Here is a 25,591-nt window from a genome sequence, read left to right on the forward strand (position 1 = left end):
AAAGTACTCTTTGCTTCGTGCAAAACCTTGGTCTTGTCTGAATCGTGATCTACCCAGTGTCGGGATCGCAACCCATCTCGTCAGTTTCAATCGTTGTTCCATGCTCGAGGGAGCTCTCTCTCTCTAGTTCTACAATAGCAACTCTCTCTGGCCTCTCTGTTCTGGGTTTCTCTCTCGCTTCTAATCGTGATCGTGCGAGTTCTAGCTCTCTCGGTCTCTCGCTCTGATTCGAAGATCATGACCCCTGTTTCTCTCTCTCTCTCTGTCTGTTCGTGATCTCTCTCTCTTTGGGTTAACTTCTAGGCTTCGATATCTCAATCGCAATTTCTCTATAGTTCTCTAGGAGCATCGCGATTGAGTTCTCTTTGGTTCTATTGTTCATGAATCTCTCTTTCTTCTAATCTCAGTGGGTTTTATTTCTCTGATCTCTTAGAACAAGTTTATGGTTTTTACACTTTGACCACGGTTGGTATTTCTGCTTCTACTTGGGCCCCGCTTCTTTTGAGTTTTTGTTTACCAAGTACACTCAAGATGTTAAATAACAAAATTCAGGCCACCGCAACGCCCAAGAAGGGGCCTTTAGTTTTTGATGAGTGTGCTTTCTGTCATCAAAAAGGCCATTGGAAGTAATATTGTCCCAAGAAGGGACGTTTGCCTGCCTCCTCTTTTCAGCAATCTCAGAACCTATTACAGGCTCCTTCTGCTGCGTATAATGCATCTGCTCCAGCTCCTAATCCTGACTTGGTTTCCTTGACTGCTCAGATTAGTCAGCTTCAACATATATTGTCTACCTCCCAGCCATCCCCGTCTGCCTCCATTGTTTCATCTCTTCATTCAGGTTTGCTTGGGTCTTCTTCAAGTATTTCTTCGTCTGTCTGGATTTTTGACTCTCGTGCCTCTCATCATATGACTCCCCATCTCTCTTTACTTCAAAATTGTACTCCTCCCCCCTTTCCTATTACTGTCAATGTTGTTAATGGGTCTGGTATGTCTGTTATATCTATTAGGTCTGTCCTACCATCTGCTATGTCTGTTATCTTTTCTTCTTCTATCTGTTCTATGCAAGATCGGATGTCTAAGCAGCAGATTGAGACCGGTCGTAGAGTTGGAGACCTCTATGTGGTGGAGAGCTTGCATCTGCCTATGGCAACCTCTCTAACTGCCATTTCTTCTTTTCAGTTAGATTCTCTGTCTAGTCCTTTCTACTTGTGGCATTCTAGATTAGAACATTTGTCTGCTGATTGCTTACGGTCTTTAGCTCAGTCTGGTATATTGGGTAAAGTTTCTCCTAGTGAACTTACTGAACGTCGGGGGTGTAAACTTGCCAAAATGACAGCCTTACATTTTCATAAGAGTACTTCTATATCTGATACACCATTTTCTTTAATTCATACTGATATTTGGGGCCCTTCTCCTGTTCTCACCAAAGGGGGTTCTGCCTATTATGTGTCATTTGTTGATGACTGCACTCGTTACACTTAAGTTTATCTTATGACTCATAAGTTTGACTTCTACCAAACATACCGTACTTTCCAATCTATGGTCACTACATAGTTTGGGTCTACTATTAAATTGTTGAGGTCTGACTTGAGCAGGAAATACTTTAAAACTAAATTCTGTGAATATTTGGCCAAATTAGGTACCATGCACCAAACTTCTTGTACTGATACACCTGCCCAAAATGGTTGAGCTGAGCGTAAACACCGTCATCTCCTTGAGACAACTAGATCTCTCATTCTCTCTGCCTCTGTTCCGGCTCCATTTTAGGAAGAGGCAATTCTTACTACTTTTTTTCTTCTCAACCGTATACCTACCCCCTTCTTTCTGCTCGGTCTCCTTATGAGACTCTGTTTTCTCAACTTTCCAACTACTCCATCCTTCGTGTGTTTGGGTCTGCTTGTTTTGTCCTTTTACCCCGTAAAGATCGGACCAAACTTAGTGTCCGGTCTATCTTATGTGTCTTTTTGGGTTATAGTCTCACTCAGAAAGGTTATCGCTGTTATGACCCTATTTCCCATCGCCTTTATGTCTCCCGCCATGTTGCCTTTCTCGAACGTCTGCCTTACTTTTAGCTTCCTTCTCTCGCAGCCCTAATTTCTAAAGAGGATTTGGTTCATATTGATTCATTTCCTTCTGAGGTCTCGTCTGATGAGTACATCTCCACAGTTCCCCCTAAGCTTGTTCCATCTTCTCCTCCTACTTCACCTCTGGCTACTTCTCCTTCGGTTTCTTCTCCATCTCCGTTGTTAGTTTATTCTCGTCGTAAGGCTTCTCTTCCACCAGTTGTCTCTACCCCTACTGCTAATCCTCCTGCTTCTGACGACTCTGATCCTGCTGCACACCGATATCCTACTTGAGCGCATCATCCTCCAAACAGGTTGGGTTAGTCTAATACATGTTTTTCTATTTCCTATCGTACTTTTTTGTCTACTATTCACTCTTTTTCAGAACCTCAGTCTTACAAGGAAGCCTGTCAGGATCCTCATTGGGTTCAAGCTATGGAGGATGAGTAGTCTGCTTTACAGAAAACTAATACTTGGGAGTTGGTTCCTTTGCCTACTAGTAAGAATCTGGTTGGTTGCAAATGAATCTACAAAGTCAAGACTCATTCTGATGGTTCTCTTAAGCACTACAAAGCTCGTCTGGCTACCAAAGGTTTCTCCTAGGAGTATAGTATTGATTATGAGGAGACTTTTACTCTCGTTGCCAAGATGACTATTGTCCGTACTTTGATCTCTGTCGCTGTTGTTCGTTCTTGGCCTCTTTATCAAATGGATGTTAAAAATGCTTTTCTTAATGGCCATCTCACTGAAGAGGTTTACATGCATCCTCCCCCTGGCCTTCAACATTCCTCTAGACAGGTTTGTCGCCTTCGGCGTGCTCTGTAGAGTCTGTATGGTCTGAAGCAGTCTCCTCATGCTTGGTATAATCGCTTTCAGACTGCTATTACTGAACTTAGGTTTTATCCTTGTGCCTAGGACTCTGCTTAGTTTCTTCTCCACACCTCTGCTGGGTTTGTTGCATTATTATTATATGTGGATGATATGATCATTACTGGTTTTGACTCTTCTACTATATCTGAGGCCAAGCAGCATCTTTTTCACACCTTTGAAATGAAGGATCTAGGCCCATTGCAATATTTTCTTAGTATTGAGGTAGCTTCTTCTCCCAAAGGCTACTTTCTATCTCAGGCCAAGTATGCCAATGGGTTATTCATCGTGCCGGTGTCACTGACACTAAGATTTCTGATACCTCCATTGAGCTTAATGTAAAGCTCAACACTACTGATGTTGTTCTTCTAGATGATCCTATTTTATATCGAGAGCTCGTAGGTTGCTTAGTCTATCTGACGATTACTCGTCATAATCTTACCTATGTTGTTCATGTGGTTAGCCAGTTTGTCTCTGCTCCTCGCTCCACACATTAGGTTGCATTGGTTTGGATTCTTCGCTATCTTCGAGATACTATATTTCAAGGTTTACTATTGTCCTCTACTTCCTCTTTGGATTTGGTGGCCTATGTTGATTCTGATTGGGCCGGTGATATTACTGATCGCAAGTCCACGTCTGGTTTCTGTATGTTTCTTGGCGATTCCTTGATCTCTTGGAAAATCAAGAAACAAACTGTTGTTGCTCGCTCTACTGCCGAAGCTGAGTATCATACTATGGCTCATACTACTGCTGAAGTTGTCTGACTTTGTTGTCTTCTCTCTGACTTAGGCGTCCCTCAGTCTTCTCCAACCTCCCTCTATTGTGACAACCGCAGTGCTATTCAAATTGCCCATAACACTGTCTTCCATGAGTGGACCAAGCACATTGAGATTGATTGTCACTTTAGCATCTGCAGTCTGGCTCTATCTCTCTTCCTTTCGTCTCTTCGACTCTGCAACTTGCTGACTTCTTTACCAAGACTCACACCACTGTCCGGTTTCGATTTCTTCTTGGCAAACTCTTGGTGTTTTTTGCTAAAGCACCTTGAGTTTGAGCGAAAGTATGAGAATATTGTGTTTATATGTATATATAGTAGTGTAATGAGATTGTGATTCGTTTCCTTTTTAGTATTGTGATTCGTTTCCTTTTTAGTCTTAGGGTTAGGAATACTATATAATCAGATGTATCCTTTGTTTTTTTGATCAATTTAATATACTAAAAAACATTCAGAAAACTTACAGGGAGAAGATGTAATATCAAGTCATAATTGACACATTACTTCTTCTAACCAATATAAATTAACAAGGGATGGCCATTAAGAAACATAACTCGTTTACCTTGAGATGCGCCAAAAGATTGCACAACCATCAACTGGATCACCAGTTCGCATCTACAAATTCACAAAAACATAATTAGACCTTGCCTATCAGTTTAAAAGAGAAAATCTCATCTACAATGAAGTGAGTTCAAAATTTACAAACACTAAATACTGTTACACAATTGCTCTCTAGTGACTAAACCAGATTATCACTTTCATATTCTCAGAGACTTCGGGATTCACAATACCCAGCAATTTATTATACGAAGACAAAGTAACAAACTATGAATTGCCAACTTCGACTAATTCAGTCTTCAATTGCCTAGCTAGCTCAGGCATGAATATATTTCCTTCAATTGCCTAGTTGGTCAAGAATGACACATAAACTTAAGCTGTTTAAATAAAATAGGTAAAAGGTGCATCTGTTATTCAAAGTGGTGCAACAGAACTACATCAGCGATGAGTTTAGTACATCTCCACTCCTTTTCCCCCCTTCGTGTTTGTTCTCTGCTCCTTTTTACATTTTTGTGGGGTAGAATTCTCCATGTCGCATGCGCACTTTTCTCCTCGTACTTTCCTTGTCAAAAAATTAAATCATGTCGCATTTTTTTAACTATTGAGTCGTGATAATGACCTCTCTACAAATGATTGGTTGGTTGGATGGCATACCGAGTAGATGATGAAACTTTGATTTTCATTAGTAAGTTTTTTCAATTAATGAAACTTTACAAAAGAAAAAAAAAAAGTGCAACGTCTGTGTTTTCCAACCTATAGCTGACTTAAGGCTCTTATCAGAGTCCCAAAATCCAGGTCCTCAAACATTGTTTCAACCTTTGATGTCATGGTGTCGAAACCGTACCTAGTACTAGCAAACTGGATCTTATATATATATATATATATATATATATATACTGTTATGCAACAATGATAGATGCTGTGATATACATGTTCATGCATCAAGCACAGTTCGGGAAAAAGAATTGCAACTAAGGGTCAACACAACACATGGAAAATACTATAGCATCCTTCAAAACAAACCTTCCAAATGCCACTGTATCCCCGACACTTTAACTCCTCTTCTAACTCCTGAAATCTATCAACCTCCTGAAGTAGGATAAAAAGAAGCACAAATGTCGCTATTTTCAACTGACAATAAGCAGGATAATGAGATACCAATAATTATAGGATAGTATGAAAATTATATCACAAATCACATACAACTAAAAGTGCAAAACAGAAACAGCTTCAGTGAGAGGAAGAGTATAAGATTTTTGTGTACTTGTACAGAAAAGAAATGAAGAAAATGCATTGAAAATAGCGTAAAAGACACAAAACGACAGCATATCAAAAACACCAATTACTAATGGCCAGTAAGATAGAGAGGGAGCTCATTTGATCTCCAAATTTGATGAAATTATTTCCAGCCAATGGTTATCAAAAATATGTAATATCGGCATATCCACGTCCAGTATATTTTTACATTGGTAGAACTTGTGAATCAACCTCAATAATTACCTTAAGCCATATAAAGTTGCAGAAACTGAGAGCTTAGATACCACCAAAGAAAAACTAAATTTGTGTTACTAAAGAATTTTGCTGAGATACTGAAAAACATCTGTCGTCAGGAACAATTCCATTCAGGGATCACACATGTAGAGAAACAAATAAATTTTGCCCATAACTTAAAATGATTTAGTTACTTCTCAAAGTACATGGTGTCTACGTGATTGTAGTAACTTGCAAATGTAACAAAACCTTATACCTGAAATATATTAGGATTGAACATTAGGATTGAACATGATGCCATACACATATCATTTGGTTGAGTAGAAAGATACCTGAAAAGCTTCAGAGGGGATTTCCCAGGGGCAGGCTAATAGATGAAATTTATTATTTGATTTGAGTGGGATGAGATCCACCTTAAAGTGAGAAGAAAAGGGCTCAAGTATCAAGAAGCTTGTAAGTTCAATAGAGCTTCATTTAGGAGTGAAAGTTTACAATCAAAAGGGTAGTTTGTGGAGAAGGTTGGTGAAAGGAAAGAATGGGAGCACATTGCGTAGTCAGCCTCCAATGAGGTGAAGATGTCGTATAGAATCAGCTTACAAAAAGGCATAATAACCAAAGGATGGTGAGGCTCCTCAAAATATGAGGATTAAATTATGGTAGTACACTTGATTTGGGAATCAAGTTTGAATGTTGCATAGCCAGAGATTTTCAGGATAGCTATGGATAAGAAAGCCCTTGTAGATATCTAATGTGTGCCCATTACTTCCATACGTTTAGAGCATTGCACATGTTGGAATCTGCAGATTCCTCGTAGAGATGCTGTATGACGTTATGAAGAATCGGCTTTGGTATAAGGTTCTAAAATTGGATACTTTATAAGGAGCTTTACGGTGAACATTCATTTCCTCATTTATAGCAATGGTGCCATATTTTGTTTGGATGGCTGCGTTAGGAGCCACTTCAATGGACAGCAAAGGGCAACAAATTTCTTACAAATGAGCATTACATGCAGAACAGCAAAGGACAGTGTTGGCAACCTTGCATTGCATTGTGAAGTAGACAGGTAGTTCAGGTGCCTCTCGTATTCTTTGTTTAGAATGGCTTGGGTCATGCAAATGTCTCAGTAACATGCTGGGGCATTAAAACAGAAATTGAGCTTGGTGGAGGGTGAGGAAGGTATGGGAAGCTCCTCCATTGTGTCTGATGTGATGTACTTGGAAAGACCAAAACAGGCATACCTCTGAGAGTGTGCTGTGCAAACCTCGAGCATTGCCCCATTCTTTGGTGGAGTTTATGGCTCATATACACTGATCTATGGATAAATAGTAGGCTTTTTATCGTATACCCTGCATATTTGTCGACTATGCGCCTGCTTTTTGGCTACCTTTCACTCATTGCTAATACAAAAAGAATAAAAATAAACAGTAGAAAGAAAGGGGAAAAAAAAGACCCAAAAAGGAAAAGAAAAAGAAAGATACTCTAAACATATCAAAATGATAACCTGAAAGCACAATATATCAGCTGACCATAACCCAAGCTCAAAAATGATATTTCTCTTCCGCCATTCCCACTCCAACATATGACGAGGTATGTGAAAGTAAAGTTTGCTTCGATGATTAATAGCCAAGTAGTCAGCAAGTATGTTGTACGAGAGGACTGTAAACCGCTCTGCAAACCATACCAGCAAACTTAGATTAGGTTAATTTGTTGACTTTTTTTTCATTTCTTGGGTTAACAGCATCCAACTATACTTGTCAAAACAAGAAACAGCTTTTCATCACAAAACTACCCATATATTTTTAAAATAATAATATAACCCAAACTCATTCTATAGCACAAGCAATCCCATTTTGTAATGTATTGCCAATGTCACTGTCAAACTGACATAAAACAAGAAGCTCCCTTGCCCACCATCACAATTACATGTGGTTGCTAACTTGCTATTTAGATATTGGTTTGCCACTTACAGATCTTGTTAAAATTGATGTATTATTGATTGATGTTTTGATTTATATTACAAATGATGAGGGGCTCCTTATATAGGAGATGTAGTGGAGTAGGTGGTAGTAGGTGGTAGTGGTAGGTGTGTAATAGGTGGTGGTAGGTGTAGTAGGTGGAGTAGGTGATGGTAGGTTTTAACAGCCCCCCGCAAACTCAAGGGGGATAGGAACTAACCAACTTGAGTTTGGAGAGAGTAACAAAACAAGAAAATAATCTGAAAAATAAAAAATGGATAGGAGACACTGTATGGTCGTGTCAGACCGTTGTAGAAGACTGTATGGTTATGGCAGACCGATGTAGAAGACACTGGCTCGTGTTGGACCGATGTAGAAGACAGTTTATGGGGTCATGTCGGACCGTTGTAGCAGACAATGTTGTGACAGTTTACAGAGTCTTGCTGGACCCTTGTAGAAACTAACCGGAATCAATGTCGGGACAGTTTACAGAGTCTTGTCGGACCCATAAAGGAACTAACCGAAATTAATGTCGGGACAGTTTACAGAGTCTTGTCGGACCCATAAAGGAGCTAACCGGAAGTAATGTCAGGACAGTTTATAGAGTCTTGTCGGACCCATGAAGGAGCTAACCGGAATCAATGTCGGGACAGTTTACAGAGTCTTGTCGGACCCTTAAAAAGTCGCACCCTCAAAAGGCGTGCACAATCTATCAAAAGGCGTGCCATCAAAAGGCGTGCCCAATCCATAAAAAGGCGTGCCATCAAAAGGCGTGTCCAATCCATAAAAAGGTGTGCCGGACATGATGGCGATACACGTGACGACCTTGGCTTGCGCGCCCATGTTGTCGTCTAGCGCCGAGCGGCACACGATACGCGTGTCTGCCTTGGCTATTTAACCAAGATGGAGGCTGAGGCTGAGGCTGAGGCTAAGGCATAACAAACCAGTTGAAATCTCTTCGTTCTCTGAGAGCTTGTCGCTAAGAGTTGCAAATCTTGAAACACTCTGTAAACACTCTGTAACCAACCCTTCTCTGAAACACTCAGCAACCCATAACATGGCCTCGTCTTCCCGTTCAGCTACCCAGAATATGGCCTCTTCGTCCCGTGGTCTGCTCACTCTCTTTCCCGACCTCAACGAGTCAACAAGCGAGATAACTGGTGCGGTGGCCAGTGAACCTCAACCAAGCGCCTCTGGTTTTGCTCCGTTGAACTTTCCGATGCGGTCGGTGGAGCAAAAAATGGCGGTGCAAACGGATATTGAGACCAATCAGTATACTTTGAAGTCATGTGTGGAGACCATGACGGCGGTCACAAACCTGTCGCACCGGCTGCAGAGTAGGACAAATGAGGTGCAGCAGTTAAACGCCCAACTGGCTCTGCTCCAGCGCATGTATAAGGATGCGCGAGCAGAGATAAGTGTGCTAAAGGCAGAAAACAAGGAGCTGAAGCGGAAGGCCACCGTTATGTTCCGATTTGGAGGGCCGCCATATGCTGTAGTGGAGGAGCAGGTGGGAGTGAATGTGCTCGGTGGCGTGGGAAACACGGAGGCCGGCCTGGCACGGGACACCCAAGATAAAAGTAAGAAGAAGAGACCTGCAGTAGAGTAGAGAAGGGAAAAGAAAAATCCCACTGTGGGTGTGGGTGTGGTTGTGTTTGTTTGTTTGTTTTTTTTTTTTTTTTTGTGTAAAAGTGGGAGCAGGGTGGAAACCTGAGATGAATAAAATATGGTTTGTTGTTCAAATTCGTAATTTTTTTTTTTTTTTTTTTTGTGTAAAATTGTGATCGGGGTTAATCCCTGAGATGAAAAAAATATGGTTTGTTGTGCAAAATGGTAAATTGTGTTCGTTTTTTTTTTTTTTTTTTTTTTTTTTGAAAGATAGAGTAAAATAAATATAAAAAAAAAAAGAAAAGAAAGAGAAGTGGGAAACAGGAGTGTAATGAAAATGAAAAAGTATAGGTTAGAGAATCTGAGCATCGTGGGTCACATGGGTGAGTGGTGGTGAAGGAAGTAAAAGAAAAAAAATAAAGAAATTGAGTGGGTGACCCAGTGGATGTCCGTGAGGAGAGAGGGAGAGAGAGATTGAGTGGGTGCCCCCATGTGCGTTGCAGAGACCACCACTCACTCTTTCTTTACTGTCTGCAAGTTTTGCTAATAGATGGATTCCATTTTGCCGTAAACATGACATTGAGCCTAGGAATCCAGAATCTTATTTCAATTTGAAGAAGGATCCTTATAAAAACAAGGTGAAGACTGACTTTGTCAAGGATCGTAGACGGGTAAAACGTGAGTATGATGAGTTCAAGGTTCGCAGCAATGGCCTGCCCGACTCGATCCGCCGTCGTTCTGAGGCCTATCATGCTCGAGAGGAAATAAAGGCCTTGAAGCAACAGAGACAGAAGACCGATGATGAACCTGTGGAGAGTGTGAAGATCTTGAAAGCTACATGGATGGCTGACGGAACCCATTGGCCTGGGACTTGGTTGAATCCTACACCAGAGGTGCATTGCAGTATCCCATGACACAAACATGCCGAACTACCCATGATCTGTCATTGGTTGCTGCAAACATGTACTTGAATCAAAACTGTTTCCATTAGATCTGATGATCATTAGTCCGAGATTGGTGCTGGTGCGAGATCTACGAACACAGCGCGAGGGACGTGCTTTCCGACGCTGGTTTCACTGAAGAAGGTGTTGAAGGAACATGTGTCCAAGCTTCAGACGAAGGATGCAGAGTGTGATGTGATTCAAAAGCGTTTAAATGATCTGGAACAGAATACTGTATCATCCTTGAGAAAAGCTCTCAAAGATGTTGCGATGGAAAAAGATGCTGCAGTTGTTGCACGGTAGTGTAGGAGGATCTCTCAGCCCAACTTCGCACGATTAAAAAACGAGTAAAAGAAGCAGAAGAAGAACAATACCGTGCAGAGGAAGATGCAGCAACATTGAGAGCAGAATTAAATTCATTACAGCAACAAGCAATAAGTGGTCTACCTGGGGGCAGAGGGAGATTCTTGTTGGATGAAGAAGAAGAAGGAGGAAAGAGGGGAGTGAGAGCATGTGTAGAGGTCCGGCGGGCGGCCAAGGCGAGGTTGCCGCCCGCCGGTGAAGCAGAATTACTAGTTTCTTAACCTTGCTCTGATACCATGTTAAAATTGATGTATTATTGATTGATGTTTTGATTTATATTACAAATGATGAGGGGCTCCTTATATAGGAGATGTAGTGGAGTAGGTGGTAGTAGGTGGTAGTGGTAGGTGTGTAGTAGGTGGTGGTAGGTGTAGTAGGTGGAGTAGGTGATGGTAGGTTTTAACAGATCTACGTGACAGCGTGACCATTTCTCTTTTACCAACTTGTGTTCTATCAATCTACTACGAATCATGGACACTTCTATAGAAAAGGCGTGTTGTGTCAGACATGACACTCTGTAGACACTTTTAATAGTGTGCCCAACACTTATTCAATGTATCTTAATTAAATTTTAAATTCATAATATCATACACTTCGACGACACTTCTTGAACCCACCGAAACCCACCGAACACAACCTAAGTGAAGAATCTCTTCATAGTAACAATATTTTGTATTCTTTGGAATGTAACTTGTGCACTCTTATTCACCCAAAAAAAAAAACTTGTGCACTCTAAACAAATTTTGAAACATTCAAAAGATGAATTCATCAGGAATATTTTAACGTTCTACAATTGTTTTACAGTCTTTATAATGCACTTGATATGTGAATGCTATCTGGATGTTTAAGATATAAAATATGTAATTTTTTAATATAATTAATGTTATGTTACTTTTTTTCATTACTGCTAAATAGACTATTTGTGGGTACTTGTATCAAGCCCTACAGGTGCCACATCACCAAAACCCCACCCACGTGACAGACCAATAAGGCACCACGTGGGTATATCGTATGTTTGATACATGGCAAGCCAAGGGCGCCATGGGCCAAGGTACTACACAAAACCAAGACTATATGCTTAACCTAAGTGGGAGCATACATATAAGCCCAAATATATCTAAATATAAAGAGCTCTGCAACAGGCAGCACCATGGGCCCGCAGGGCCCATGGTCCTTCATACCTCACTCCAAGACCAAACAACAATACAACCAGCCCCCAGTTCACTTGAACTTTGATTGATAAACACTAGCCCTCCTAAACATTGAGGTAAGCCCGAAGCCCATTCTCCTACTTGGTCGCTTGGAAGCGAGCCACCGGCTCTCTTAAACACTAAAATGGGCCCTGGCCCATTCACCTACTTGGATGCCTGGGTTGGGAGCAGGACCTATGCACTACTGCTCGGGATCATCAAAGGACACTAGACTGGCGGTTAAGGTCATGGAATCGTCGAGATGGTTGTCTTCTTGCTAAGACAACTCCATCTCGACCAGGCTTGGAGAAGAGGCAACAGTGACCTTACGTTCATGTCATCCGATGCATATACGAAACGCTACTTTCCGCCTACCATGAAACATTGCTCTCCACCTACCGTAAAGCTACAGACGGCAGAAGGGTTTATATCACTTCTGGCAGAGTTGAGGAGAACGAGCCACCTGTCCAACAGTTTGCTTGGGCTCCAACACTCCTGTGGCCTATATAACATATCGTATATGCAGCGAGACAAAACAACAATACAACTAAGTCTTACGCTTAAACACCCCCTCTCACACTCTACATTAGTGTTCAAAGTCCATCACTGCCAACCTCTCCCTCTCCAAGCTTGCCTTGACCTACTCCTCTCCACCTCCAGTGATCTCAAGCCATTGAAGTGCCCGCCATCTTCCCAGACTACGTCTAACCACACCTCTCACCCACACTATTCACATGTTTGACATATAACATATTTATAAAATATAAATTTTTAAACTGTCCCAGGTGTATCATGTCCTGCATTTTTTTAAAATCACCATGTCAACATGTCCATGTCAAATTGCATGTATGCTATGTAACAACATCATTGTATCTTCCCAAACTCAATGCAGCTTCTTTCCTCAAGTTCACCTTACAAAAAAATAACATTTTGAGTTGCTTATTTCTGTCATACAAAGCATGAGGTAATGGAGTACAGATAAATTAGTCTAAGGTTAGTTGCTTGGTATGAAGACCTCAGTCATCTTGCTCAACAAACCAAAGAAGATCTTCTGTTGTTTGTTCAGGTAATGTTATACATTCATGGTAGGGTGCATTAGAGTTTTTTTTAGAAATAAACCGAGTGAATCATATTTTATAAAAACCTAAGTTTTCGTGCCATTCATCATTGTGGCAGTCAATCTCTCTTTGGAGGTGATCAATCGCTATAGCAGAAAGGGGCCTTGAATGATTTCATAAACAGATAGCAGCGGTCGATAATCTCTCTAGTGCTTTGGTTCAACTAATTTCAACTCAGATTATAGCGATCAATAGAACAATTGTGATCGATCAATCTAGCGGAATTTTGAATAATCACATCCTTTAAAGGTTTGGTTTACCCTATTGGCTATATAAAAACTTCTTAACTTGTTCTTAGGGATCCCGATCAGTGTTTTTACACAACTGTATTTTTAAAAGCTCAAGAAAAATTCAAACATTAGTTGTTAATATGTGACAGATTTCTCAGAGTGATTACTTTCAAAATTTTGCATGCTTTAATTTTATCATAACAAGTTAAAAATTGGCAATCAGATTTAAATTGAATTTTAATAATTTGGGGGAATTGGCCTATTCAACCCCCCCTCCAGGCACAATTTTATCGGACTCCAATATTTCACAACTCATCGTGTGCACAACATAGACCAAGTCAATCCTTCATTCTAATGTAATCTTTCACCCTTTTGGTACGGAATCATACATAATTAAATGTTTTGACATGCCTACATTTATCAGTTTTACTGTCTCTTGTTTCTCGGCAATAGATAGTGCCAACAACACCAACCGGTGTCCCATGTTACTTCAACAAATCGGCATTTGGTTCGCGTAATTCCCATCAAAAGACTATGTTTTGGTGCCTTTCCACGAGTGAATATACATTTTGGTTGGCATTTTGGGATTACTTATCATGCATTCAAAACCCAAATGTTGTTCACAAACCGAAACAAGTGACTCAAAATGCTATTATAAATTTGTCCCATTTGCATCTTTTTTAGGTTTTTTCATGCTCAAACATAATAAAACCACATCAGCATATAGCAGGAACAAAATTACCGCAGTGAGGAGGCGGCATTGGCTTCGCAAACTCCCAGTTCCGGTAATCCAAAGGCTTCGGAGACTGCGGACGAAACTGCTGCGGCCGACAAAACGGTTGATTGTGATTGAAAGGCGGCGGCGGCGGTGGTGGATAACTGAAAGGCGGCGGCGGCGGTGGTGGATGATTGAAAGTCGGCGAAGGATTGAAAGGCGGTGGAGGATTGAAATGCGGTCTTGGATTGAAATGAGGCCGAGATTGAGGCCGCATAGCGAAATTTGGTCCCTCCACGGGCCGAAACCCTCGATTGGCGTCGCTGACGGACTGGAAGTGAGAGTCGCCGGTGACGAACTGACCTCTGCCGCCTCCGCCGCCGGCGGAGGGGCGGTCGGAGAAGTCTCTGCGCCATTGATTCCGAGTAGGTCTGTACTGTAACGAGTGAACACGAATGAGTGAGAGTGTTTATGCATATAGATACAGTTATATATGTATGTGAGGAGTGAAGAAGAAGAAGAAGAAGCTTACGGGGCGGCGAGAAGACATGGTGGTGGTAGCGGCGGAGGAGGAGGAGGAGGAAGAGGAGGAGGCTGCGGCGGCGAGGAATTGGAGGGAAGGAGAAGAAGATCGCCTCATTAGCGACTCAAAGCGCTTTGTCCACGCTGTGTAAACGAATAGCTTTTTTTTTTTTTTTTTTATGAATAATAATTTTTTTTTGATAAATTATAAATCGTTCTTTAGGATTTAATTAAACTACGAATCGGGTGTTGTGATTTTAAAAATTATATTTCACTGTCTCTGAAATTTTTAATTTCATAATAAATTATCTCTTTTATTAATAAAGTATTAAGTTAATTAATTATTTTTAGTGATATTAAAAATATATTTTAATTAATAATTTAAGTAATTTTATTATTATATAGAGAGTAATTATGAGTTTTTTTTTTAATTAATTTTATTAAATAAAAATTCTAACAAAAAAGTATTTATAATTTTTTAAATCACAATAATCTGTATTTTAAACAAATTTCAAATAGTGTATTTGTGATTTATCCTATTTTGTTTTTCTCTCAATTATGTTGGAGATGAAGGGGTGGGCGCGGGTCGGTTGCGGCCACGGAACCTCCAATCCGCCATCCGTTCGCCAGATTCGCGAATTGGAGAAAATCAATCTGCATCCGTCCGCCAATTCGGCGGATGTGGATTGAGCGGATTGGCGGTTTGGCGCATGTATGCGAATCGGTTTGGCAGTTTCAAATTTTATAAATTTTCAACATAATTCAACTTATGCACTTTCTCAAAAAAAATAAAAATAAAAATATTACAGTCAATGACTTAAAAAAATATTACCATCACTGCATGCCTCATCCAAAGTAAGAAAGTTTGAAACTTTAGAATATCACAATCACTGCATGCCTCATCCACATACTACAATCACATCATGCCTCATCCACATAAAGCATTACAATCTGTGGTTCTTAAAATATAAAAATAATTCAAACCACCAAAACTATGAACATAGCAGTAGTAGAGATTGTATGTCTTTGGATTATTACATCTATATTTGTTTTTGAAAACAAAAACCAACCAGCATATATTATATTTTCTATTTATTATTTTTAGAGATAGATTTAAAAACAAAAAAAAATATAGATAAATAATACTTTTTTTTTTCAATTCAAAAAATATATTCAAGTTGAAAACTTTTTTTCAACAGAATATTTTAACTATTTTTTAATTGAAAATACAAACAAAATATTTAAACAAACTGAAAATATAAAGTCTTATAAATTATTAGGAGTGCTCGCGTTTTGGCGGTTTGGTTGCGGCCAAAAGAATCTCAAATCCACCATCCGTCCGCCAGATTAGCGGATTGGAGAAAATCAATCCGTAACCGTTCGCTCATCATCACGCATCCGTCCAAAATGCGGCGGGTCGGGTCGGGTTGGCCAATTTTGGCGGTTCGACGTATCCGCTGCTCACCCCTAAAGATGAGTGAAATTTTAGCTTGGATCTGAAAATTATTTAAGTACTTTTATTAAATAAAAAAATTTGTGATTCTTGCTTCTTTTTTAAATAGTTATAATTACGATCGTGTTAGTTTCGATATAAATTTTTATACAGCTTGAAAGGGTGTTTAGGGTTTTATTTTTTTATTTTTTATGAAAAAATATCCAAAAAAATAAAGAGAATAATATGATATTTATAATGATTTTTTTTATTTTTTTTTCTATAAATTTCCCAAACTTGTACTAGATGTAAATTAAACACATATAATGTGATAGTGTAAATTTTTTTGTTTTGGTTTTAATGAATCCCTTGAAAGGGATTCTGGGTGAAATCTCTCTTGGGCATTTTTTTAGGATAATGGACAACTTAACTAATTTAGGTTAGATTTGGCATCTCTTAAAAAAGTTAAAAAGTCACTATCCTATTTAAGTTATATCATCTTATTTAAGTCACATCACCTCTCTACCACATCACTTCAAACCCAACTCATATTTTATAAAAAGTCAAAAAGTGCACTTATTTATAACATTTTCAAACAACCCTTTAGTTTCAAAGAGTTCCTGAGAAAGATGAGAGTAGTTCAAGAATGACATATCATAATTGTGTTCTTTTTTTATGGACAATACTACCCATTCATGTATTTATATATATACCATATATTATATATTTGAAAATTTGATCCATATATACATGATCTCATATATTTGAAAATATAATCAGTGAAGATCTCGCAAAAACTCGATCTCAAAATCTAAAAATTTCGTTATCGATCAACAATAGACAATTTGCCGCCGACGATCTCACCAAATTTGGTTCGATCACGTGTTCTCCGGCAATATCAAAATTTGTATCAACGAGAGCTTTATATTTCAAAACTATACAAATCTGTATCAGATTTTGAGAGCTTCATCAAGATTGAGAGTGTTGATCGAGTTTTAGAGGTTTTGCTTCGATCACTTATTTGATTATTGTTCGAGATTGATAAGGTATCACAACGCAACCCCGCCCCTATAGGTTTAGGGTCGTAACCGGCCAGTAATCGTTGGATTACCAAAAGCCTTTTAACAAAACAACATATAATAAGGAGCTAGGGGTGGGCGCGGGTCGGTTGCGGCCACGGAACCTCCAATCCGCCATCCGTCCGCCAGATTGGCGGATTGAAGAAAATCAATCCGCATCCGTCCGCTAATCCGGCGGATGTGGATTGAGCGGATTGGCGGTTTGGCGGATGGATGCGAATCGATTTGGCGGTTTAAAATTTTATAAATTTTCAACATAATTCAACTTGTGCACTTCCTCAAAAAAAAAAAGAAAATAAAAAAAAAAGAAAGTATTACAATCAATGACTTAAAAAAAGTATTACAATCACTGTATACCTTATCCAAAGAAAGCAAGTTTAAAACTTTAGAATATCACTATCACTGCATGCCTTATCCACATGTTACAATCACAGCATGATTCATCCACATAAAGTATTACAATTTGTGATTCTTAAAATATAATAACAATTCATATCACCAAAACCATGAACAGAGCAGTAGTAAAGATTGTATGTCTCTGTATTGTTATATCTATATATATGTTTTTGAAAACAAAAAACCAACCAGTATATATCATATTTTCTATTTATTATTTTTAGAGCTAGATTTAAAAACAAAAAAATATAGATAAATAATACATTTATTTTTTTCAATTCAAAAAATATATTCAAGTTGAAAACTTTTTTTCAACAGAATATTTAAACTCTTTTTCAATTGAAAACACAAACATAATATTTATATAAATTGAAAATACAAAGTCCTATAAATTATTAGGGGTGCTCACGATTTGGCGGCTTGGCGGTTCGGTTGCGGCCAAAGAAATCTCAAATCCGCCATCCGTCCGCCAAATTGGCGGATTGAAGAAAATCAATCCGCAACCGTCCGCTCGTCATCACGCATCCGTCCAAAATGCGGCGGATCGGTTCGGTTCGGTCGGTTTTGGCGGATTGGTATATCCGCTGCTCACCCCTATAAGGAGCTGCAGAAGCAAAAATAAAGAATATACAATGTCCATAGAGCTCTGTTAACATATATGAGACAGAAATCTTCAAAACAAACTGGTATATATATAATGTCATAATTACATTATTCATACGTCGCCCATTCATAAACATGAAAACCAACAGAGGGCTTAGCCTAGTACAGATATAGAGAACAAAATCAACTAAAGCCTTGACATGGTCCTCTCAAAATGAACCACCTCGAGAGGCACGATAGTTGGCTGATGAAACAGAATCTTAGGCCATCAACTCTGGGTCTGGTCACGTACCTGCTCACCTACATACATAATATAAATAGTGAGCTGGAGTCCAGTAAATAATAACGGAGTAAAGGATTTAAATAAATGATGTCCATAACAGGTACCGAGATCAAAGTTCATATTAGAAACAGATATATTTATGTTCTTGTTCAGCTACATACAGAAATCAGAGTTCATGCATCGTTATACATGGTACATCTATTAGCATTAACTTGCTTGGTAGTTCTATTGGGAACCTCTGATACCGGAAAACTTGTAACTTGTTTGAATCACGGTATTGTTACCCCCGGGTAAGGGCCATGAGACCACGATATTATTACCCCCGAGCAAGGGCCTTGCTTTTCAAAGTACGGTATTGTTACCCCCAGACAAGGGCCTTGTGCTAAGGATGCCACGAATACATTTCAGAAACTTGGACAATCATTTATTGCACAGAATATAACATTTCATAAAACAAATCTTAATTCATATCATTCAGAAAGTAATTAAATTAAACATAGCTTTACTAAGTTATTACTTACAGATAGCTCCACTTGTAGAATGGGCAAATCAAATAACTTGTGGCGTGTGACCTACACACACATAGTAGAACACATAATGAAACACACACTCAGTTGGTACTTAACTTTTTTCGTTTCATTCTTAGTGTGTTTATAAGTCTTAATCTCTTATTGAGTCTTAATCATGGCCTATGAGTGCCTAAGATGCAACGAGCATGCTAAAATGCACTTGAACACATTTAACAAAACTTGCAAAAAATAGGGGTCCCGCTCGAGCGTAACTTCCCTCGCTTGAGCGAACATGCAAGCATGTAAGGGGACGCTCAAGTACAACTTCCCTCACTCAAGCGGTCTGTAAACTTTGAAAAAGTCCTGGTTATGTGAAATCTCCGCTCGATGGCCGCTTGACTCTCACTCGAGCGTGAGACTCATGCCCTTGCTAGAGCGCAACTCTTGCCGCTCGAGCGGTCTGCAAAACACGTAAACTTCTGGGAGCATGCATTTCACGCTTGAGCGGACTTTATGTCACTCTAGTGGAAGTGTAAGATCACAGAGTGGCCACTCGAGCGTAGATTCTGCCGCTCGAGCGGGAATGCAGAATCTGGAATTTCCAGATTGCACTCCCAAGCTCCAAACTTGAATTCAAAGCCATTAAACTCAACCTTTGAGCCCAAAACTTGAGAAAAACAAGTCTAAACTTGGAAAACATAGAGAATTGAAGATCATCTCGTGAAATCAAGGTCCAAAAGCATGTCAATTGACCAAAACCCAACTCGAAATATACAAAACATATCATGTATGCAATGGTTTGACTCCAAAGCTTCAAAAACATGATAAAGTGATATAAATTGATGCAACATAAGATGAATTCTCAAAACATATGTGAGATGACTACATGTAAGTTTAAATCCTTTGAGATTAACCTCCAAACTTCATGAATTACACATGCTTGTGAAAATCATTAGAAACATACTCAAAATGCTATGATATATATATAGATATGCATGCATGAAATTATCGTCTTTTCTAATTCATTAGCCCATCTCTTGCATTATTTAGCTTAATCCTCAAGAATTATTGTATTGAAGTCTTGATTACAAAGTTTGAGGTCAAAATTCTTACCTAGAGTCTCAATTGCACAAGTGTAGAACTTCAACTCCCAATTTCTTGCAAATCTCCAACAATTCCTAACTTTGAGTTCAATTTTCTTTCTATCTTTCTTTCTCCCACGTTTTTCTCTTGAAATAAGGTGGTAGAAGAGTGTAAAAGTGAACTAAAGAGTTCACATGGGCCTTATATAGGCTCAAACAAAAAACTTAATTAAGTTTGACTTAATTAAACAAAATTGTACTATTTTGTTCTAATTATTTCGTTCCGAGCCAAATTTTAATTAAACCTACCGTAAAATTCTAAAAATCTCAAATAACACATAAACCAAGTCAATTTCTGAATCGGATGCCGACAAGGCATTCAATTCGCAAACCAAAACGGAAACATGAACAAATCTTTCTACATTAAACAGATATAAATACAAATAAGGCAACATATGATGCAAAATTTCGCTTTAATTACTTATTAGGCATAATTAAGCATGGATTAACGTTAATCATGGGTCGGGGTTGTTACATAAGGTATGTTAATTTGTTGATTATTATTATTATTATAATTTTGATTAGTTCTTTTTGTTTGATAGAAAGATAATAAAATTTTACTCTGGTATTATGTGCTCTATTTTTGTTTGGGAGTAAAATTTTGCTTTGGTTCTATGTGTTCTATTTTTTGTTTGGGAGTAAAATTTTACTCTGGTACTATGTGCTATGTTTTGTTTGACAAATGAAAGTAAACTTTTATTATGGTATTATGTGCTTTATTTTTGTTTGATAGAATGATAGTAAAAGTTTACTCTGGTATTCTGTGCTTTTGGTATTTGTTTTTGGACTTGTAATGACAATAAAATTCTACTTTGATTGACTGTAAATTTTTATTGTCAACTAATTGCAGATTTGAAAAATGGTTCCAGCTCTTATATTATTATGGAAGTAGATCTAACATTACTTATGATGAAATGGATTTATTTCCTATATTTTGTCACCATGAAGAAAGAACTTTTATTGTCTTTTGGATGGGTAAATAAAATTACTCATGTAGGTCAAAGATTTGTTGGAGGTGCAAACGATTTCCAGATTGCGTTATATAAATATGCCATATGATAGGATTTGAGTTTGTGTATGTAAATAATGACAAGTGTAGGGTTAATGTTTTGTGATCAATAAAAGACATTTTTAATATGTTGTTGAATGGTTGTCTATCCAAGCTTATGATTTGCTTTGTGGTTATCACGACCCAAACCCACCCCTATAGGTTTAGCATCGTAACCGGCCAGTAATCCTTGGATTACCGAAGGCCTCTGAGTTGATTAACAAAATTAAGGGGCTAGCGGAAGCAAATACATAAATATAGTTGTCCATTGAGCTGTGCGGACTTATATGAAACATAATATTTAAAACTTTATATATGTATTCAATAGTCATTCATACATTATACCCACACACATAGTAGCATCTTAAATACAGCCAACAAAACAATTCAAGTCTTATTTACAGAAACAACAGAACTTTAACACATGATATACTTTAGGAACCTCCTCGCGAGGCACAATGGTTGGCTGACAAGAGAACACAGATCTAGATAAAAGCCTTCAGGTTCGATCTCCAGAATGTCCACTGATACATAGATATACACACAGTGAGCTAAAGCCCAATGAATAATATTAAGGTAAAGAGATTAGTGAACGAAATCCGAACATGTCATTAGCGTAAAACAGATCATAGCATAATTATTCCCATATCTGAACATAATAATGGTACATCCCATAGAACACATCACATATCGTCTTCCGACTAGAGTAATCGGTTCCAGACACCGATTAAACACATATCACCACAATGAAGTGACTAACGAGATCTTGTACTCACATATATGTCATGGACCCACATTTACATGTCGTCCCCCATTACTTTGGACTATCTATAGATGTCATAATAGATTTCAAACATAGGACATTCATTCACGTAAATAATCATTTCAGAAATCATGACTTAACATATCACATTTGGAACATAATTCATATGAACATATCTTTACAATAACGTTACTCACAGTGGTTCTCGTAAACGGTCAATCAATCTTCGGACGTTGACCTACAAACACAAAAGTACATAACACAGACATATCTTGTCATTACGCATTCATGTGGCCATCACGGCTTAGCTTTCGATACATTGATTCTTGTTTTTTCTTATTTGGTCAAACTCTCAACTCATAAACACGTGAATCACATTCTTCAGTCTAGGATTAGTCTCATATTTTCTAATTCAAACACTTTAGTACATTTTTTTTCTTAGTGTGTTTCTAATCCATAACCTCATTACTATGGCTTAATTAAGTCTTAGGAATGCCTAAGATGCAATGAGGATACCAGAATGCATTGGAAAACACTTAGTCAAATTTTTGAAAACAGGGTCCCCGCTCGAGCGTAGCTTTCCTCACTCGAGCGGACATGTAAACATGCGAGGGGTCACTCGAGCGAGACTTCCTTTGCTCGAGCAGTCTGCAAACTTGGGAAAAGTACTGGTTGGTCTCAATCTACGCTTGAGCCACAACTCCCATGCTCGAGCGGATCAACAATATACAAAAGGGTTCGCTCGAGCGTCCGAGTGGTTGCTCGAGCGGGCTGTAATAGCCTGCAAAACTACTGGATGCACGAAAATGTCCACTCGAGCAGCAAATCCCTCGCTCGAGCGACCTTCAAAAATTATGGGTTTCCAAAACAGGGTTTTGAGCTTCCAAATGCAAATTCAATGGTAAATTTGTGTATGGCTTGTTCAAAACACTTGGGAAACTTTTCTAAAACACAAATATATGATCATTTACAAACCCTTAGCTCAAAACTCATGGATTTAACTAAAATTGAGTTCAAAACTCCCATGCATGTATGTTTCATAAACTCTTTTCCTCAAAGTCCCTATTCATAGTAAAATTGAGCTTCAGGACTTCAACATGTATACAAAACTCTTTCTCAAAACATGATTTAAAAGGTAATAAGTGATGATTCAGACATGCATGAGCCAATTATTCATAATTTCTACATGAAGGATCAAAATTAAACTTGATATGGCAAAACCCAGCATGAATGTAAACTTTTTTCCAAAACTCATCAAACATGGAATTTACTTACAAAACTTGATCTAATATGCATGCATGTTAATTCCATGGCCTAAACTCACCATGAATGACAAAGTTTATGATCAAAATGATGATTTACTACTCATATATGCATGCATGCGTGAATTGTAACTCAAATCTTTATTCTAAACTCAATATACACATTTAAACTCATAATCTTGATGAAATCTCATGTTAGATGACTTAGATTCATAATTTAGAGATTTCATTCTTACCTAGAGTCTTCAAATTCTCTTGTCCTTACACAAACTTGGTGAACTCAACATAAAACCTTCAATTCCTCTTCAATCTCTTAATTTCTCTCTCTAGAATTACACACACTCTCTCTCGCTCTCTCTCTAGGATGTATGAACTCATATTTTGGCACTAAGAAATGAGAGAATTGAGCTCAAGAATGAGCTTAAGGGCCACTTATATAGTTATGATGCCATAATACATTAATTAGAACATTTGGCCAACCAAACACAACTTAATTAATCAGACTGAATCAATTTTTAATAAAATTTGCCATATGGTTCTAAAAATTCCGAATAACATATTCATGTAACTAATTTTGATTTCGGATGCCGATAAGGCTTTCAATTTTCATATTAAAGCGGAATTCCAAACAGATATTTCTACAAATAACAGATAGAAAGCCAAAGATCATGCAAAATACATAATAAACCCATAATTTATTTTATCCACTTAATTAATATCCTTAACTACGGATTAGTGGCTAATTGCGGATCGGGGTTGTTACAGTGGTTGAATTTGACATTTTAATATATTTGTTTTTTCATGTGGTTGGATTAGTTTCATCTAAAGGAACTTATAATGGAGTTTGTTAACATGAAGGTTTTGAGTAGAATTATAGTCTAAAAGATAGTAAACATTACTTTTCTTAACATGAAAGTGAAATTTTTACTCCCATTCAGAGTAAAATTTTATTATATTTCAGAGTAAAATTTACTTTGAATTGAAAGTAAAATCTTACTATGTTGGAGTTTGTTTAATAGAAGTGAAATTCTAGTATAAAAGATAGTAAAACATTTGTTTTCCTAACATAAAAGTAAAATTTTACTTTATTTCAGAGTAAAATTTACTCTAAATTGAAAGTAAAATTTTACGGTGTTATTGAATGTTTGCCTTTGTTTTCTGAACTGAGAGTAAGTAAAATTATAGTTTAAAAGATAGTAAGCATTACTTTTCTTAATACGAAAGTAAAATTTTACTCCCATTTAGAGTAAAATTTGACTTTATTTCAGAGTAAAATTTACTCTGAATCAAAAGTAAAATTTTGATGTGTTGCTGAATGTTTGTCTATGCAAGTTTTTGATTTGTTTTTTGAATTGAAAGTAAAATTGTACTCCATTGCAAAGTAAAATTGTACTTTAAAGTATGTGAGTGTTATAGGAAAATATTTTTAACCTGTACCAAAATTTACAATAATACACAAAGTCCTTACTGCTTATAACGCAATATTTGTGCAAAAATAATATAACACCACAATTAAATATATTATCAAGAGACACAAAATATATACTGTGTAATTGTATTTTATCCATAATAACGTTTTATAACAATATTTCATCCTAATCCATAATAATTATAACATGTATCATTGTTACTCTTTTAGCATTCTTTAACCTATAATTATTCTTTCAGCATTCTTTCATTTACAAAAAATCAAATGACATTCATCATTCACATCAGATACAAAAAAATAGTTCCCAAAAGTCATTTACATTGTCATCCTTGAGAACTTATTACTTAGCTATTTTTCTTTTGAGGTTGAACTGTTTCTCACTCTATGCTTTTGGAGAATCATTCAAAAATTAATGCACTATTGATGCTTGAAAATTGTTAATTTCATCATCTTTCATAGACTTTGCAACATGCTCATTTCTCATGATTTGACGCATGATATAATATACAATAATTCCGTAATCAACACTATTGATAGAAATCAAACTCTTGTTAGATTTACTCAAATTTGAAAACTACCAATTCAAGCATACAGTAGCATGAAATACTTACGATGTTGGGCGCTATCATGAACTATCTTTCACCGAAACCAAGTTTGCAAACTTTCTTGTAACTCTCTTCATTTCTCACAAACATTGTAATAAAACAATAAATTTTCCAATCACTCAAACTCAATACAAATTCGTAAACCCCATCCCCTCTATCAATCACAACACCATTAATCATAACACTATTTAGACACCATGTGACAGTACCCCAGATCAACCAATAACTTCTTGGAAAAGAGAAAACACCAAACACACTTCATAGCTTCCCTTTTCATTTTCTCTTCTCTAATAAAAAAATTGAAACAGATTGTTCACAAACACAATGTGAAATCAGAGGATGGAAAAAATAATCAATACTTAATTATTAACTAGAATCAAAGACCCTCTGAAATTGCAAGTATGAAATGTTGACATGGTTACTTTGCCCATTTTTTTAACTACAAATTGGCTTTCTATTTCTTTTTGGACTCTCAACAAACACTTATAATGCCTTGATAAAACAAAACCCACAAACAAAAAATAAGAGATGAGTGAAGGAATCAACTCTTAAAAAAATTAAACAAAAAAAAATCCCCCCTTTAAAAAAAAAAAAAACTATTTAAATGGTGATTGCAACATATATATACATACATAGAGATGATC

The 25,591-nt window shown here is 37.5% G+C and overlaps 1 protein-coding gene across 2 annotated transcripts in view; it reads right to left on the bottom strand.

The window, feature by feature from the left end:
• The window catches only part of LOC114308343 (DNAse I-like superfamily protein), a 41,082-nt gene extending 26,489 nt beyond the window's left edge, over nt 1-14,593 (bottom strand). Inside the window, exons 1-5 of one of the 2 annotated variants that reach the window (XM_082894676.1) lie at nt 14,407-14,593; nt 13,902-14,305; nt 7,256-7,422; nt 5,287-5,352; nt 4,268-4,320 (exon numbers count right to left, since the gene is read on the bottom strand). In XM_082894676.1, coding sequence (XP_082750802.1) covers nt 4,268-4,320; nt 5,287-5,352; nt 7,256-7,422; nt 13,902-14,151 — 536 coding nt within the window. In that variant the 5' untranslated portion in view covers nt 14,152-14,305; nt 14,407-14,593. Of the gene's footprint in view, nt 1-4,267; nt 4,321-5,286; nt 5,353-7,255; nt 7,423-13,901; nt 14,311-14,406 lie in introns of both variants that reach the window. The other variant, XM_028253909.2, reaches the window with a different exon arrangement.
• Between the last annotated feature and the right edge of the window lie 10,998 nt (nt 14,594-25,591).

This window comes from Camellia sinensis, chromosome 11 (assembly GCF_055761805.1).
Source record: "Camellia sinensis isolate YWXY chromosome 11, ASM5576180v1, whole genome shotgun sequence".
Classification (NCBI taxonomy): Eukaryota; Viridiplantae; Streptophyta; class Magnoliopsida; order Ericales; family Theaceae; genus Camellia; species Camellia sinensis.